General features: G+C 40.8%; 1 protein-coding gene across 1 annotated transcript in view; it reads left to right on the top strand.

Annotated features, from left to right (window-relative positions):
* The window catches only part of LOC137186642 (scavenger receptor cysteine-rich type 1 protein M130-like), a 35,228-nt gene extending 28,114 nt beyond the window's left edge, over window positions 1-7,114 (top strand). The window contains exons 9-15 of the mRNA XM_067595717.1: window positions 540-845; window positions 940-1,224; window positions 3,997-4,302; window positions 4,397-4,675; window positions 5,331-5,660; window positions 6,298-6,380; window positions 6,501-7,114. Coding sequence (XP_067451818.1) covers window positions 540-845; window positions 940-1,224; window positions 3,997-4,302; window positions 4,397-4,675; window positions 5,331-5,660; window positions 6,298-6,380; window positions 6,501-6,620 — 1,709 coding nt within the window. The 3' untranslated portion in view covers window positions 6,621-7,114. The remainder of the gene's footprint in view (window positions 1-539; window positions 846-939; window positions 1,225-3,996; window positions 4,303-4,396; window positions 4,676-5,330; window positions 5,661-6,297; window positions 6,381-6,500) is intronic.
* Window positions 7,115-17,906: the final 10,792 nt, after the last annotated feature.

Genomic DNA, 17,906 nt, shown 5'->3' with positions numbered 1-17,906 from the left:
AGATCAGACAAGCTTACTGGGGGTTTAGTCCAATCAGATCGCGGCTCATTTGTAAACAGCCTCTCTGAGCCAATCCAGGACTCTGCTATTTCACCTACCCCCAGGTTGGTCCCGCCTACATTGGTTAGATTGTATTTGAGAGCTTTTTGATGAGCATTGATCATTATTATTGGGTGAAAAATGATATATCTCCTGTGATTAATCAACTAGTTGACTACTTTTTGGGAGTAGTTGATTACTAAAATGCAGAAGTCATGAATGCCCTACTCCTGAGATGTATTATATTTATTACAAGGTAGTAAATAAAGATCTGTTATGTATGTAATGATTAATGTCCAGGTGTTATTTGGCATGGTGAACACTAGTTGGCGCTCTAAGTCTTTATATGATGGTCTGCACCAGTGAACTGCTTTTCCCCACAGTAAAAAATCGGAGTGGGGATGAAGCCAACATGTCCGAGTGTCTCTCAGAGTGTGTGAAAATCGTTTGCACATGAAAAACAAGATCAGTATTAAATTTTAGATCCTCTCTCTCTCCAGACTCTGTCAGGCTGGTGAATGGGACTAAACGGTGTTCAGGCAGACTGGAGGTGAAGTCTGAGCAGTCGTGGTCCTCAGTGTGTGAAGCTGACTTTGACCAGCAGGATGCAGAGGTGGTCTGTAAGGAGCTCGGCTGTGGGGCTCCTTCAGTCCTCCAGGGGGCGCTCTATGGAGAAGTGGAGGCTCCAATGTGGACCAAAGAGTTCCAGTGTGGAGGCCATGAGTCTGCTCTCCTGGACTGTGGAAGATCAGACTCAGCTAGAAGCACCTGCTCACCTGGCAAAGCTGTTGGACTCACCTGCTCAGGTAGAAGAGGAGCTGCAGCTTTGATTTGGCTTCATTTCTGTTCTAATGAAACTCACTTTATTCTTTTACTGATGACTCTCTTGTTTCTGTTCAGAGCCTGTCAGGTTGGTGGGAGGAGCCAGTCGCTGTGCAGGTACACTGGAGGTGAAACTGGGAGAGTGGAGACCAGTGGGTAACTCTTACTGGACCATGAAGGAAGCAGCTGTTGCCTGCAGAGTTCTGGACTGTGGCTCTGCTGTTTCAACAGGAAACAGAAAGGAGCCCTCAGACAGATCTGTATGGGAGATCAATCATGACTGTGTTCAGTCTGGATCTTCACTGAGGGGCTGTGTATCATCATCAGGTTCCTCTTCCTCCATCATAGAGCTCACCTGCTCAGGTAAGTACAGCAGTGACATCATCTATGACAGTAATATTTTCCTTCCTCTGTTGCAGTCAGTGTGTATTTGTGTGTGTGTGTGTGTGTATGTGTGTGTGTGTATAAGTGTGTGTGTGTGTGTGTGTATTTGTGTGTGTGTGTTAAAAATATGTATATAAATAGTTGTCTGTGATAGATAAATAGATAAATAAGGTTTGTTAAAAGAGTATGGTTAAAATTCATATTTCTCATTGTGTTTAAAAAGGTCAAGTTCATGAGTCAACATGATAAGGATGTTAAAAATGCATACAGGTATTTTATTTTATTTCTTTTTGATACAATAAGCTGCTAATTAAATAGAGTGGTATCTTTCTAGAGAGGTGAATATGGTCAAATAGGTTCGTGTGTTACTTGGCTGACGTGTGTGTGTGCAGACAGGGGGAGTAAGAGAGAAAGAGGAGAGAGACTAGAGGAGCAGAGAGGAAAGCAGGAGGTGAACGAGCTAATGCGGGAGTTTTTCTGGTGGATATCCGAAGTTTTGCAGGAAAAGGTATAGATGAGTCTTAGATTGTCAGCTCGATAATCTGTAAGAGGACATGTTTTGAGAGTAACAGATAACTTCTACCCGAAGTCTGCTGCGCTGTAGCCAATTAGAAAGAGGCGGCTCGTTAATGAAGTGAGCGGTGAGTTAGCAATGTGAACAGACTGTAGGCTGCTGCTAGCTAACCCAGCTCGACAAAGTAGCTTCGTCTGGACTTATTCCGACCTGGAAACGAGGGACGACAACCAGATATCGCTCTGAGCCACCCGGGGATGCGGAGTTCCTCTGGCAACGCTGGATAACCACCAAACTCCGTGAATATGCCCGAGTGCTGCCATCCTGCTCATGGACAGACACCTGTGGACTGTTAGCTTTCTCTGGAGGATGCCATAACTCTGAAAAAGGTGCCGACCTGCTTTATTTGTTTCATGCTCTAAACTTGAGTGAAGCGACCACTAAGTTTTTGGTCCCTACGATCACAAGCACCGCATCAGGCCTGCAACGCTTTTATTTTATTTTATTATATCCTTTTTTCCGGCTTAGCATGGAGTGATTATGTGTGTGTGTTTGGTCACTAAAATAATTCAGTGGACAAGTAAAAGCATATAATTTAAAGTTGGAAAGGTAAAAAGGGAAAACTACTGTGTGACTTGTGGAACAAAAGCAGTGAACACTCCTGGTATTTATCAGAGATAATATAACAAAGGAAATTAGGATAAAGAACTCAGGGCCCCATCTACATAATATAGAGGGTAGACGGGCTACATGTGTGTATGTGTGTGTGTGTGTGTATGCGTCTGTGTGTATGTGTGTGTGTGTGTGTGTGTGTGTGTGTGTGTGTGTGTATGCGTCTGTGTGTATGTGTGTGTGTATGTGTGTGTGTGTGCGTGTGTGTGTGTGTGTGTGTGTGTGTGTATGTGTGTATATGTGTGTGTGTGTGTGTGTGTGTGTTGATGACAACTAACTACTCGTTACGTTACTGTAAGTGCAATAAAAGTTTTGCCAGTCGGGCTCCAGAAGTGGACACCCTGAGATGTTTTATATTTTGAGAGAGAAATCTGTACATTGTGTACCATGTATGCTTATATATATATATGTTAGACTGCAGGGTCCCGAGGGTAAAAGTGGGACAAAGTCATATGGATATCATGTGGAAGGGAGAGCTCTGTAAAGCTTTGTCTAGGTTTGGTAGGAATCTATAAACAACTAAAGGTGCCTCCCAAAGATATCAAGGCCGTCAATATACACCAGTGAATTTCTTTTCTTCAGAATTCTCCACGGAGACTCTGCGGACTCTCTGTGTCTGTAACATATGTTCTGTTTGAATTAAAGAGACGCTTGACTTCAATCAACCTCAGTCTATTGATAAGTTATCCATCATATTTGTTGCTGTTGATTTCCAAATGACTGGATATCAGATATTATTTTTGGCACTAAAACATTATTTTTGGCCTGGCAGGGGTTCTCGTACAATTATAGAGGAAATGCTGCTTATATTTCAGACTGTTTGAGCATGTAATCACGGTGCATCATATAAGGCTATTGATGATCAAACGTGGACGAAACTTTGGTTGTTGAACATTTGTTTGAACAATCATTTTCTACATTATGCCATGTTAAATAAACACAATTTAAGGTATTCAGAGAAGGAAAGACTCCCGCTATTCCTGCAAGAAAGCAGTCACGTTGTTACTGCAGTCAAACAGAATCTCCAGATCAGACAAGCTTACTGGGGGTTTAGTCCAATCAGATCGCGGCTCATTTGTAAACAGCCTCTCTGAGCCAATCCAGGACTCTGCTATTTCACCTACCCCCAGGTTGGTCCCGCCTACATTAGTTAGATTGTATTTGAGAGCTTTTTGATGAGCATTGATCATTATTATTGGGTGAAAAATGATATATCTCCTGTGATTAATCAACTAGTTGACTACTTTTTGGGAGTAGTTGATTACTAAAATGCAGAAGTCATGAATGCCCTACTCCTGAGATGTATTATATTTATTATAAGGTAGTAAATAAAGATCTGTTATGTATGTAATGATTAATGTCCAGGTGTTATTTGGCATGGTGAACACTAGTTGGCGCTCTAAGTCTTTATATGATGGTCTGTACCAGTGAACTGCTTTTCCCCACAGTAAAAAATCTGAGTGGGGATGAAGCCAACATGTCCGAGTGTCTCTCAGAGTGTGTGAAAATCGTTTGCACATGAAAAACAAGATCAGTATTAAATTTTAGATGCTCTCTCTCTCCAGACTCTGTCAGGCTGGTGAATGGGACTAGTCTGTGTTCAGGCAGACTGGAGGTGAAGTCTGAGCAGTCGTGGTCCTCAGTGTGTGAAGCTGACTTTGACCAGCAGGATGCAGAGGTGGTCTGTAGGGAGATCGGCTGTGGGGCTCCTTCAGTCCTCCAGGGGGCGCTCTATGGAGAAGTGGAGGCTCCGATGTGGACCAAAGAGTTCCAGTGTGGAGGCCATGAGTCTGCTCTCCTGGACTGTGGAAGATCAGACTCAGCTAGAAGCACCTGCTCACCTGGCAAAGCTGTTGGACTCACCTGCTCAGGTAGAAGAGGAGCTGCAGCTTTGATTTGGCTTCATTTCTGTTCTAATGAAACTCACTTTATTCTTTTACTGATGACTCTCTTGTTTCTGTTCAGAGCCTGTCAGGTTGGTGGGAGGAGCCAGTCGCTGTGCAGGTACACTGGAGGTGAAACTGGGAGAGTGGAGACCAGTGGGTAACTCTGACTGGACCATGAAGGAAGCAGCTCTAATCTGCAGAGTTCTGGACTGTGGCTCTGCTGTTTCAATAGGAAAGGAGCCCTCAGACAGATCTGTATGGAGGATCAATCGTTACTGTGTTCAGTCTGGATCTTCACTGAGGGACTGTGTATCATCATCACGTCCCTCTTCCTCCATCATGGAGCTCACCTGCTCAGGTAAGTCCATCAGTGACATCATCTATGACAGTAATATTTTCCCTCCTCTGTCACAGTGATAGTCGCTGGTTTCCATTGGACTGAACTGTAAACTTATCCAGGACGACAGCATCCTAAAGGGTAGAGAAGTTAGCTTGTTCCTGGAGGCTCATTGCTTCAAACTGAGACAATCTGCAGCTTTAAGCAACCTGCTGTGGTTCACTCACACACCCTGCAGTTCTCCTGAGCAGCTCAGTCACATCCACCTTACAAGCAACAACTACATTACAAATTAATATAGTTGTTGCTTGCTGCCCGAACAAATAAGCAACTGTTTGCTAACAAGTTCAATATATCAAGTTAAAGCTGATGATATGTCAGTGTTGTGTTCACTACTTGTTCCTGTTGGAAACTATTGTGCCTGCAGTGTTGTATGAATGTCTTATTAACATGTTGATCAGCTGTTTTCTGTCTGATCTGCAGGCAGCTGAGGATGTTAATCTGTTTCCTCCTCTGCTCTCTGACTCCTCTGTATTACACATGAATGTAGGAGTTCTCTGTGTTGTGTGATCACCTCACTGATCAACGTTCATTTATTTGAACAAACAAATGAGAAGAAAACAACATTCAGCTTCTCACAGAGGAAGAAGGATTCATCATCTCTCTGTGTTTACAGACCTGCTGCTTCAGCCAATCATCTCTGTGTTTTCTACCATGGACGGGGTCTCCGAGGCCCAGCAGCAGGGGTTTCTGGTGCGTCGGGGCTCCGACTTCACCATCAGCTGCTCCGTCCAGCCTCAGTACCCAGGAGGCTCCTTCCAGCTCACCTTCACCTCCTCCAACACAGCACACAACTACACCCAGCCAGCTGTCAATCACTCTGCTGACTTCCTGTTTCCTGCTGCAGACCCCGCCCACCAAGGAAGCTACAGTTGTGTTTATGGCGTCTATGTTTTTGATCATAACTTCTCCTCTGAGAGCCGTCTGCTGTCTCTCACAGTCACAGGTAAGCTGAAGCAGAGTGTGAAGCTCAGTGGAACTGAGACGTCAAACTGACTTTGTTTCCATGTTTGTAAAAATGATAAAAAGTCATCAGGCAGCAGGACCGACCCAGCGACCGACCAGAGAGCTGAGGCAGAATCTGATGAAGGAACTGTAAACTGTTTCCTTCCCGGCTTCTTTAATGTTATTGAACCATAACAACTGTGTTGTAGTGAAAAGTAAAAGACAGCAAACGAGTCAGTGAAGCCAGATAAGCACTATAATGATAATAAACAGGACTTTACATGATGAGCTGAATGTCATCAGGAGAACTCAGAGCTTCACCAGGATCACATTTGATTTAACTGCATGTAAAGATGTTGATTGTTAACAATCAGTTGAATCATTTCAACCAGACAGGAGCTTTAAGGAGACAATCAGCAGACTTTCATTCATTCTTTCAAACCAGCTGTAAACACACGAGTTGTTTTTGTCCCACATCATCAGCATACAGAGGAGATCAGATGAACTTATAATCAACAAGCTGCTTCACACTTCAGTGATTTTAGGAGATTTAACGTCACTAAAGTTTCTGTTTGATGGGAGCTGTTGTTCTCATGATGTCATGTGATCTAATGTGATGACTGAATGTGTCTCGTCAGATCCAACAGTTCATATCATCAGACTGGTCGTCCTGCCGGTGACTCTGCTGTTGGTCGTCGCTGTCGTCGTTTTCATCCTGAAGGTACTGAACACATGTTTGTTGTTTAGAGGACTGGTTGAAATGAAGCACTCAGCCTGTTTATATTGAACTGAAGAGAGGAGTGATGCAGTAACTTAGATCTGTGTTGTCATGTCTCTCCAGGCCAGCAGGGGGCAGAAGTCAGGCCCACAGGAGAACATTGAGCTGGATTCTTATAACCTCGGTGTTTCCAGAGCTGAAGGAGAGCCGGCTGAAGAGGAAGGAGCCCAGGGAGCAGAGTAGGACCTCCAAGGAGCCACAAACCACCGAAGAAGAAAATCATCTTTGGGTTCATCTCTCCTCTCAGTCTCAGCCAGGTTATTGAGCCCAGTACGGCGAGGAATGACGTCCATACTGGTCGATTCCACAGCTTCTGATTTACATCCAGCACCAACGCTCAGTGCCACAACAGGAAGTAGTGAGACCTTTATTAAGACCAGTAGAAGAAGAGCAGGGAGGAGATCTGATTGGACCATTTGTAACATGATTATCTGTATATAGTTATATTTTATCATCATTAACTTCTCTCATGTGAACAGCTGTAACTGTTTTTTACTTAAATATTTTTATGAATCCAGAGTTTTATGGTCTCATCTGGATAAATGTTGAGTCAACAAATCATTTAAAAATCCATCCAGTTGTTTGATGGTTTATATCTTTTTTCTTCACTGCCTTTTATATACTATATACTACTTATTCAGCTGAAATGCGTTATTGCTTTTTTTCAGAATATTTGCTTTTTGAGTTAAAGAAACAATGAAAGAAAAAGTTATTGAGTGAAATTAAATGTTTTATCTTTGTTTTGCTGTTTTTCAAGAAAAAAATTCTTTTGTTTGACAGAATTTAAAGCACATGTGTTTCTGCTGAATGTTCACTCAGCCTGCATTTATTGGATGTGACAGTTTCATGCAAATAAATCACTTTCTAATGTATCAATAACACTTTTATACTTTGCTGGTTTTATTTTGAAGGTTAGACCCACAAAAGGAATTAAGATTTTCATGATATTCAGTTCATCAAAGCTAAAAAAGTCTTGTTCAGCGTTTGGTTGCACTAAAAGATCCTCTAAGGAGTCAAATGTTCAGTTTTTCAAGTAAGAATATTTTGTTTTAATGGTTTTAAGTCTGTTTATCACTAGCAAAAATTAGCATTAGCATTAGCATTATAACAGTTACCAATAGACTGTAAATGCACTGTGCTAACCGAGCTAGCAGCTAGAGTTAGGGTCAGCTCCACCCTCTCGTCCAAATATGGTCACTGTCACTACACGATCTGAGTCAACCTGCACGAGCAGGTCCACCATCTTGGAAAGCTACATACAGCAACATCACTTGGACAAAACACGTCAGAATCTAAGTTTCAAGCGTGGATGTGAGTCGTGCATGAACAGCTAATTTAGGCACCGATTTAGTTAATGTTTTGTAGTCTATGACAAAGAGAGACTGATAAGAGATTAAAATGAGCAAATTTCAGTTTTTCCATCAACTCCGAGCTTATTTGGAAGCTGGAAAGTTTCACCCCAGTTGGGGAAAAGCTTAAAAATGGAACATTACTTGGTTGGTGAGTAATTTCATCTTAAAAGGTATCGTGGCCATGAATTTCACATCACATCATGCTTGTGCACAACATGGGTCAAACGTGACCCGACTGAGTTGTTTTTTTCTATATCTTTGCAATTAATTAATTTCATCATTCAGTATTCCAGGTATTCCTCAATTCATCATCACAGATTTTTATTTTCATTTTTCCTTTCTTAGTTTTTGAATAAAAATCATTTTGGTATCACTACTGTCCCCCCTCCCCCTTTCCCTCTCTCTTTCTCTCTCTCAACCCAACCGGTCAAAGCAGATGGCCGCCCACCAAGAGCCGGGGTCTGCTTGAGGTTTCTACCCGTTAAAGGGGAGTTTTTCCTTACCGCTGTCGCCAAGTGCTGCCCATGGGGGGAATTGTTGGGTCTCTGTATATTAAAGAGTACGGTCTTGACCTGCTCTATGTGAAAAGTGCCTTGAGATGACTTCTGTTGTGATATGGCGCTATATAAATAAAGATTGATTGAATGATTGATTGACTACCCTTCTAAAGCACAACATGGGTCCAAAATGACCTGTATATATTCCCTGTTATTTCATGCATGGCTGAGTGTTTCTAGATTATATCTTTGAAATAAATGTATTTTATCATATAACATTCCAGGTTTTCATTTTGATTACCACAAACCATCTTGTTGTATTTAAGAACTTTTTTTTGACATTTCTTTCACACATCAAAACCCAGGTGAAGAAGCCAGACTACAGTGATGACACCAATGAGGACAGGAGCAGCTCCAGTGAAGGACCAGAGCATCATCAGTGACAACAGCAGCTCTTGAGAGACTCTGAAGATGCAGCAGACACAAGACACTGAGGTAAAGTTAACCAATATGATTTCAAATTAATCTTTTAATCAATAATATTGACTGTTGTATCTATTATGAGTGTGTGGATATGTATACAAGACAGTGCCATATAGTTTTGAGTTGTTTACTATAATATTATTTCTTGTACTGATGTCTTTACTTTTGTGTCCTTTCAGAAAAAGAGGAAGATGATCACTACACTGCACTATTCTCAAACATCCTTCTGCCAGAAGCGTCTGCATACCTGTGTGCACCAGAGTGATTCTCGGTGGTTTGCACTGTCACCTAATAATAACCATGTGTGAACCGTGCAAGTATTCCATCTTGGTGTTTATTTACTTGAGCGGCTACACATTTCTCCAACAATCCAACATGTGGAAGTCAGGGACAAAGATATTTTGTATCAGCCTTAATTAAGAACACTTGTGCATAAAGGTATTGAATGCTACCTACTTTTGGGTTGGACTTTGAGCTTGGTATATTTGTTACTGTATGAATTTTAATATTTTTAATACTTTAAATATGTTTTCACTGTTGGGCCTCAAACCATGAGGTCACACAGAGAGGGCCTACATGTAACCTGTGAGGCCTGACCACGAGTTGCTTTCTTCCTTTGTTTCCCCCAAGACAAAGGAATAGCGCCAAAAATGCTGCTTACAGACAATGGGAGTCCATTGCAAACTCCATTTCCAAGGATGCTTTGCAATTTTCACACCTCAGCAGGTAACAGTCAACATACAGCCTCATTGGCGGAGACGCTCCTGCACAGCGAAGCGTCCTGATGACGCAGCCGTGACATCACCGCCCCTTTAAAAACTGAACATGCCCTGAAGCACACGCCTTTCCCATGTCACTGAGCTAGGGGTAACTCCTGTTCCTCTGTGAATCAGCTGACTAAAGGGGGTACCCCACGCATGTGTTTTCCCCTCATTGAAGACTCCCCTCGCCGGACGAGACGAGACTTTGCCCGTGTTCACCCGAACACATTCCCGGATCCGAGAGAGACCGCTGCTGCAACCGGCGTCCTCAAATTCCCTCGAGACTGAAGAAACGCTTCTTCACCGAGTCGACTCTGCTGTTCTCTCCGCCACGCCGCTGAGAGCCAGCTGCCGTGCTTTTCGCAGACCGTGCGAGAACGGCCACCATCTGCATCCGAGCCCAGGACAAAGCCGGACATAACGACGGATTACACACAAACCCTGCTCGCTTTCTGAAGCAACCAAGTAAGAGGCATAAGTCTGGGCAGAGGCACTGTTAATTGTGTGTTCTTATCAGCATCAGTTGCTGTTGTTTAGCATTTAGCTCTTAGCTTTTGCTATTGTTTGTTGTGCTGTTGACGGACCGCCGAGTCCATTTTTCCTGCTTTACTCTGAGGAGTTTTTTAAGTTTGCTGCCTGTTTAGTTGTGTTCACCATGCTAGACTGTTTTGTGTTTGTCCCGCTCGGGACTACTGTGTTTGTGCCATCGTGAGAGAGAAAGTAAGTTGCTTTGTCGATTAGAAACCAGACAACGTGCGTTACAGACTGCCATCCGTACGCGCACTGTCTGTGGACAAAGCTTCTCTTCCTCTCACGATCGCTTTCTCTCCTTCTTCCTTCTCTCTTCTGACTAACACACACACACGCGCGCGCACACACACACACATACACGCACCAGCATCTGATGGTCAGATAATGTCGGACAAAGCTTCGCTTTGTCTTTCCTTATCCACCATCAGACGTGTGTTTTTCACAGAAGTGGGTGAGTGCAAGACGCCGTCCACCAGGCGGTGCCGTCTTGCTTCTGTCTAACCAAGACACCGCCATACTTCTGCCATCCGGTTCTCGCGCGACGTGACTTCCTCCCATAGTCACGTCCGCGTCGCAGACCGACGACGTCATCACGTCAGGCCCCGTCGCCATCTTGTCACACACACACACACACACACACATGCATTCCCCTGCATGTGTCCAACCCTGTACATAGCTGTTTGTGTTTTGTTTGGTAGGATTACATCTTAGAATAGTTGTTTATTGAATGAAGCATTTGTTAACTTTGTTAATTTTGCTAAGTTTAATAAACACTGTTATATCTTTAAAGAGAAGTTCTTCTGTCATTATTGTGTGTAATATTGTGAAAAGTGGCTGATTGAAGGAGTCAGAGCTTGAATTCACCCTTCTTTGTTCATCCTCAAATGTTGATATCTCTCAGATATTAACATTCTAGGTGAACTCCCATTTGTGAGACTACCTTGTTTGGTTATTGGTCCCGGTTTCCGGGTGGTGCCCCAAATTTGTTAATTCATATCAATAATTCTATTAATTGTCATAATTAGTTAATTATCTTTGATAATTGATAATTATTGCAAATAATCAACTGTGTTCCTCACAGATCCAACAGTTGGTGCCTGAATTATTGATTAATGTTAACAATATCTTATTTTCATAATTCATAATTATCATAGATAATTATGAATTATTGCTAATAACCAAATGCACTACTGCCCGTCCCAACATCACTTTTCATTCAAAGAAAATGCAAAGTAAACAAGTACTCTTACTTTTGAATCATCTCTGTGTCTCCCTCTTTCCTATGTGTCCTCATCCTGCCAGTCCTCTCACCTGACTCACTACTTACTTACTTTACACTTATTGACATAAACTGTCACTCAGTTTGATGTTTAAGAATAAGTTCAGTAGCAGCTGATCTTAGAGAAGCACAGCTTCTGTGTTCAACATTAACTGTTGTTAGTTGCCCCAGCAGTATATGAGAAATACATTTGTTATGTCATGTATATTTTCTTTGACAGCATTAAATAAAACCTAATGGGATGTAAGGCAGGGGCGTCGCTAGAGATTTATGGTTAGGGGGGCTAAGCCTTTACCAGAGGGTCTGGGGGGAGGAATTTTTTTTTAATGGACCCAAAATGTCTGTTTGTCATGATTTTTTAGAGAAGCAATATGTGTAAAATCAACTCAATAGATCTGTCTCTGCATAGTTTGTATTCAGCACAGATCTAATATGACTTAAATGCTTTCCATCCACTTACAACAGGCACAGATCAAGCAAAGGTACTGAAGTCAAGGAATGTTATCTCCTCTCTCTTAGATAAGTTGCAGGTCCTCAGTATGTTATTGATACACAGACTGATGTTTGATGTGTGAACCTCTAAAACTAAAAGTTTATATTTTGTGAGAGTAATAGGCCTATGTCATAAAATTCAGTATTAATTTTAACCGAAAGCTTAAACAACTCCCACTCGCTTTCTTCTTGATCACTAACCTTCATCAGACCTGCTCCTTCAGCCCTGTCAGTCTCCTTCATCTTCCTCCTCTTCCTCTCCTCGCCTGTTTTCAGTAACATTTTTTATTAAACTCACATTTAGAAGAACTCAAAGCTTAATGAGTGATCAACCAGTTTAAGTTTGTATTTGTCTGAACTGGCAAAATCTTCTCACCTGACTGGCCTTCAGCGGAGTTGCTGCCTTTTTTGAAGAAATGTTGTATTTCCATCTACATGTTGAGGAATTGAGGGACATAAAATTGTGTTATGATCAACACAATGTGACCTTTTCACTGACATTAACTGATTATAAACAACAATCTATGCCTACTGATATGATTGTTTTGAAATACTTAAGAGGCATATAAAAGCAAAGTATGTAAAGAGCTGTCAGTAACATTATTTCTATCTCTTTTGCTCGTTCACACTTTGGCTGGATGGCTCGTCAGCAGTGGAAACAGCTTACAGTGATCACATTATTTTCTGACTGTTTCACAGCGGTTACAAATAAACACACCCACACCCCGCACCTCCACACGCTTGATAATGGTGCTGCATTGCCACAATATCATATGTGTATCATGGGAGTAAGGTAAAAAATAAAAATAGAGTTACCGTAATTTAATTTTTCCCCCATGTTTTCATGTATGAAATGACCCAAAATGAAAACTGTAAGCAGACTACTTGATTACTATAAGCAAATTATTTAAACAACATTTGTATAGGACTGATTCTGTCCTGAGCTTTTTGATCCATATAAGCAGTGATCAACTGCTTATATGGATTATATAAGCAGTTTCCACTGTATAACTTTAGTGTTATATAGCCTGTTATATAGCCTATCCTCTTGTCTTTTCCTCACTCAAACCCAAAGTTAGCTAACATGAAGCAAGGAGCCAGGAGAACCATGAACAAAGGAGTAACAACTTGAGGTCTAACTTTAGGTACATTGTGACTTTGGAGATGCAATGGCACAGTTCAATTGATTTTAATGAAAAATGAATGAGAAAAAAACTATTTATGATTTAAACTACTAATGTGCATTTATTTTGGGGGGGCTAAAGAAAATTTATAGGCCCAGTGACACCCCTGATGTGAGGTAAAGTTCTTTACTTGTTAGGCAAAAAACTTTACTCTGGAAGTCTTTTACATAAACTGTTTGTTCTTCTAATAGTGTGTGATGCTACAGTAAATCAGAGGCATGCATACCAGAGTTAAATAAAAAAATATTTATTTGCACAAAAACAGGCAGAACTTTTGTCTGACTCTACAAACCCCTGACTACATTAACCATGGGGGGAAAACACCTGAGGAAGTCCATCAGGTGAAATGGCTGAGGTAAAGCAAAGGGTTTGGAGAAGATAGAAGAGGAAGGGAGAGGAAGAGGAAGAGCTGTGACAGAATTGACAAGTGTGATGGCTACCCTTGCATCTAAAAAAAAATTGCACATCAAACATCATGAAGCATAAAATCCTGGACTCTTTTTTGCTGCCAAAACATTAGCAGGAAATCCAAATCCAGCATCACCGTCTGGATTTGGTCTTTCAGACACTTTTCCCAGAGTAGTGAAATGAACTCCATCATCCAAAAAATGGCCAGGACTTCGATGCTTTATCTGAGGATGATGTACAATGCTTCCACCTACAGACAAAACAAAGGTAGGCATCACACTGTTAATGAAGCGCTGGGCTTTGTCCATCTTCTTATTGTGGGCAGACCTCCACCGGCCCTGCTGGGTGATGGCAGAGAAGATGATCTTCATCTGAGGAAACTGTCGGTGGAGATCTTGCAGGTCCTGCTTGTTCCCTGCGACATGCTTGATGCTCTTGATGCTCCTGAGGTCATTTCCTCCACAGTGGATCACCAGGACATCTGGCACAGCTCCTCCTCCAAGGCACCGATGAAAGAAGGGGAGGAGGTTTCTCCAAACCACGTCCCCCTAGCTGAACCACTGGACTCGGACATCCAGACCAAGGTTGGTCCTGATAGTCGTTTTTCTCCATGTCGAATGCAGCTGCCACCAATAATGTAGATTTAGGCTCCTGTTATTTAAAATGAAAAGAAATATCACCTTTATATGAAACCTTGTGCTGGTGTGTTATTAAATTTAACATATTTTATATTTCTATCTTATTTTTCTATATTTTACCAGTCTGCAGTGTGCTCTATGAGTGTATAATGGATGTAATTTAATGTTAAAAACTTCAGTTAGTTGATATAATTCTCAAATGAAAAAAATCCTCTTATGCTGAAATCACAATAGGCAAGATCTGATTTCCAGATATTTCCATGATATTTATATTCACTCTTGGCCTCTGTGGAGGATGTCGAGCTGGTCAGTGATGGCATATTTCTTTGTCTAAAATGAAGATAACAAAAATAAACAATGACTAACATACTGAATGTGTGTGCTAACCAAGCTAAAGCATAGACTGTATGAGCTAAAGATAGATGATTTGGTGATACTTATGTTTAATTTCAACAATAATGAAACTTACATTACTTGTATTTTTAGAGATATAGTGTGTTAAGATGTGTGACTTTTTAAATATGACTACATGGTTTGTTGTTGGATTGACCTTATTTTAACAAGCCTTCAGTCATAGTAGCAGGAAAGCAGTCAAAAGTTCTTATTTCATGTTTTCTCAGGAATTGTGATTGAGTCGGGTGAGTTTATGTGTTTTTGTGTATTTGAAAATGAAACCAAACCACACATTAAAACCATATTTAACTCTAAAAATAAGAAAGCTGCTAAAACAGTTGACTTATGTACTTTGATGAAAATATACTGCACATGCATTCATGGAGCATGCTCACTAGAGACTTCCACCGGCTGAGACGGCTACTTCCGGTTTAGCCCTCCAGCTAACTTGAACTGGGATAAAACAATTCAATCGTACGTTCTTCAAGACTTTTGAAACATGATCGAACTGAATGGATCAAACTCTGATAGTGAAACGAGTCGTTTCACGGGAGATGTGATGCTCTGGTGATTTACAGACGTCTCTTTCACAATGTAAGTCTGTGGGAAAAAGTCTTTTTGGGCCCAATAGCATCATGTGACTGTTCCTGTATCCAGTTGTCTTTATACATCCATGAAGAGAACTGGACACCACGCCGGCACGAGTGTCTGCTTTAATTATTTGGGGAAAAATAACTATAATCTTTTAACGTTTGAACCATGTCCTCTTTCTGATGACATACTTTTGGTGAAGTCACAAAGAAAGTTGCATTATTAAAGCTCTTGAGATGTATGAATATATGCTGGGATGTCGTCATTGACTGGTTTAATTGCTGCCCCAAAACTATGGAATCCCCCCCAGCTCACATTTGGGTATTGTGTTGTGGATGTGGCTGCATGTGAGGCGGTTGCTATGATATGCAGGGTATGGATCATATGGATCAATGTTGTTTATAGATGCCAATTTAGCCAGATAACAGTCCCTGGCATCCTTGCTGAGTTTGTGTCTGTGTGGTTTTCTCTCAGTTTGCTTCTGTTTCTCCAGTTTGACGATTTAATGGGGAACTTACTTTAAATCTGGTGTTGTTTACTGAACCGCTCTCTGTAGCTTCCACAGATAATAAACACACATAACTGACAAAGACCGACTGAGATTTTCAAGAGTCATCTTAACACACACTTCTACTCATTAGTCTTTAACTGTGACTAACTTAAGCAGCTCAGGTATTTCTCCTGACATCTCTGTGATGTAAACTTCAGTGACAGCGGTGTGCATGTTGTGATGTGAACACTTCATCATGTTGTCATTGAATCCCACAGTTTATGTTCCCTCCAAATAATTTAAGCAGACATTATAACCTCTGATCTTTGAAAGATGTTTAACTCCACAGGTGCAACAAACTGGGCTTGTGTGTTGCTGTCATTGCAGTAACAATTACACAAGTTAATCTGGCAGAGAAATGTTAAACCCCAAAGATGAGATACGGTTGTTTTTGCTTTAAAACAGGCTGTATGTTTGGGTGTAAGTGTAGTCCTCAGAGCTGAACGGCTCAGTGGTGCAGCACAGTTCATCAGGAGTTCTCCTTTAGATTTAACACATTTTGAAGAAAATACATCAAAATATGATTAAGAATATTTCTGATCCCATAGTTTCACTAAACTCCATAAACCATCAGTAATGTAAATTAATCAGATGGATGGTCTAGTCTATGAAATGATGAGTGATATAAATCACTGTTTTTTATTCTCTCAGCTGTTACAGTAACATTTATAAAATTATTATGAAACAATTATGAAACTTGAACTTGACCACTGCATTCGCAGGAATATTTTCATCCTTTTTCTAATATTTAATTCATCAAGTGGTGCGATATTTTCACTCTCAGTGATGTGACATCATGTTCAAGCCTTGTCCTATAGGAGATGTGATCATATACAACAAAACAAAAGGTTAAATGTTAATTTAACATGTCAGAATTAAAGCTCCTTTCAGTACTGTGGATGCATCACTCAGCCAGATGTGCCAATAAACTGATTGTCATTCTTGCAAGTCACTGTTTAATTCAGCTCTATGTGCAGCAAACTTCAATAGTGAATAGAAAATAATCCCAACATGCAACAGCACAACATGCTGTCATCATAAAAATAAACAGGCTACAGTATATGTTTACATGTCAGCTAATAAAACAGTCTAGACGTCATTTCTGATCAACATGAGATAAGACAGGAAGTGTTCCTTCATTCTCCATTCTAGTTTTTAGCAGATGTTTTAATTTGGCTTTGAATGTATTGATAAAACTGCAGTTCTTCATATCATCAGGTAGGACGTTCCACTGAGTTGTAGCTTTCACAGAGAAAGCTGACTGTCCAAATGCAGTGTGGTGAAATGGTCCAATCATGTATAGAGGATATTCTGGAGGATCTAATAGAACTTACTGAGCAAGTGAACACATAGTCACATAGTGGAGGAGGACAAACCATTTAACATTTTATAAACTAGGCACAAATTTGAGAATAATCTAAAATTGTCAAAGCTCAGTAAATTGTTTTTCTCCAGAACCCTACAGTGATGGAAATGCATTGGCTTTTTGTCTTTAGAGTTTGTTTGTATAAGGACTCAAGAGGCTTGATGGCTGTTTCTCCAGCCTGCCCCCAACATGTGATGCAATAAGACATCTGGGAAAGAATCATAGCTGCATAAATATCTGCAGCGTCCAAAGAGAGACAGTTTCTAATATGTCTAAAATTTGCTAAGTTGTTCTTTATGGTTTTAACCATTTTTTTTAACATGTTTCTTAAAGTTCAAATTTGGATCCAGTGTCACACCAAGATATTTAAAATCAGTGACTATGTCAATTTTTTCAGCTTTGATGAAAATATCAGCATCAGGAGGTTGTACCATGTGTTGTTTGTTTGTTAAAAAGAAATAAAGTTGTACATTTTGAATTGGACTGAAGAGGAATCCATCTCTTCCCTGAAATCAGACGGTAAAAACATGAACATGATTTGCCTGCTGATTTAACAGTCTGACTGTTCATAGAGGAGTAAATATTACTGATACCAGCCTCGTCTGGGACTCACAGCCTGCCTACCTGAGCAGCACCTGGACGTCACTGACGTCATTCATTTGACTTTGATAACAGCAAATCAATAATACTGTAGAATGTTTCATATCATTTCATTATAAATTCCATTTATATTTAGTTCAGACAGAAAAAGGTTAAGAAGTGTGTGCTCAGTTGTGAAAATAAACATTGATATGTGAGGTTAAAGCAACTACACACACTCCTCATACAGGACGGCTTTTTATTGATTATATTGTTGGCCTTGGTTACAGGTTTGGCTATCAGCAATAACTAAGGACTATTAAATCAATAGAAATTATTATAAATAATTAAAGCTGCAAGCAGCG

This window comes from Thunnus thynnus, chromosome 7 (genome assembly GCF_963924715.1).
Source record: "Thunnus thynnus chromosome 7, fThuThy2.1, whole genome shotgun sequence".
NCBI lineage: Eukaryota > Metazoa > Chordata > Actinopteri > Scombriformes > Scombridae > Thunnus > Thunnus thynnus.
This window is presented reverse-complemented; position numbering and strand designations above follow the sequence as displayed.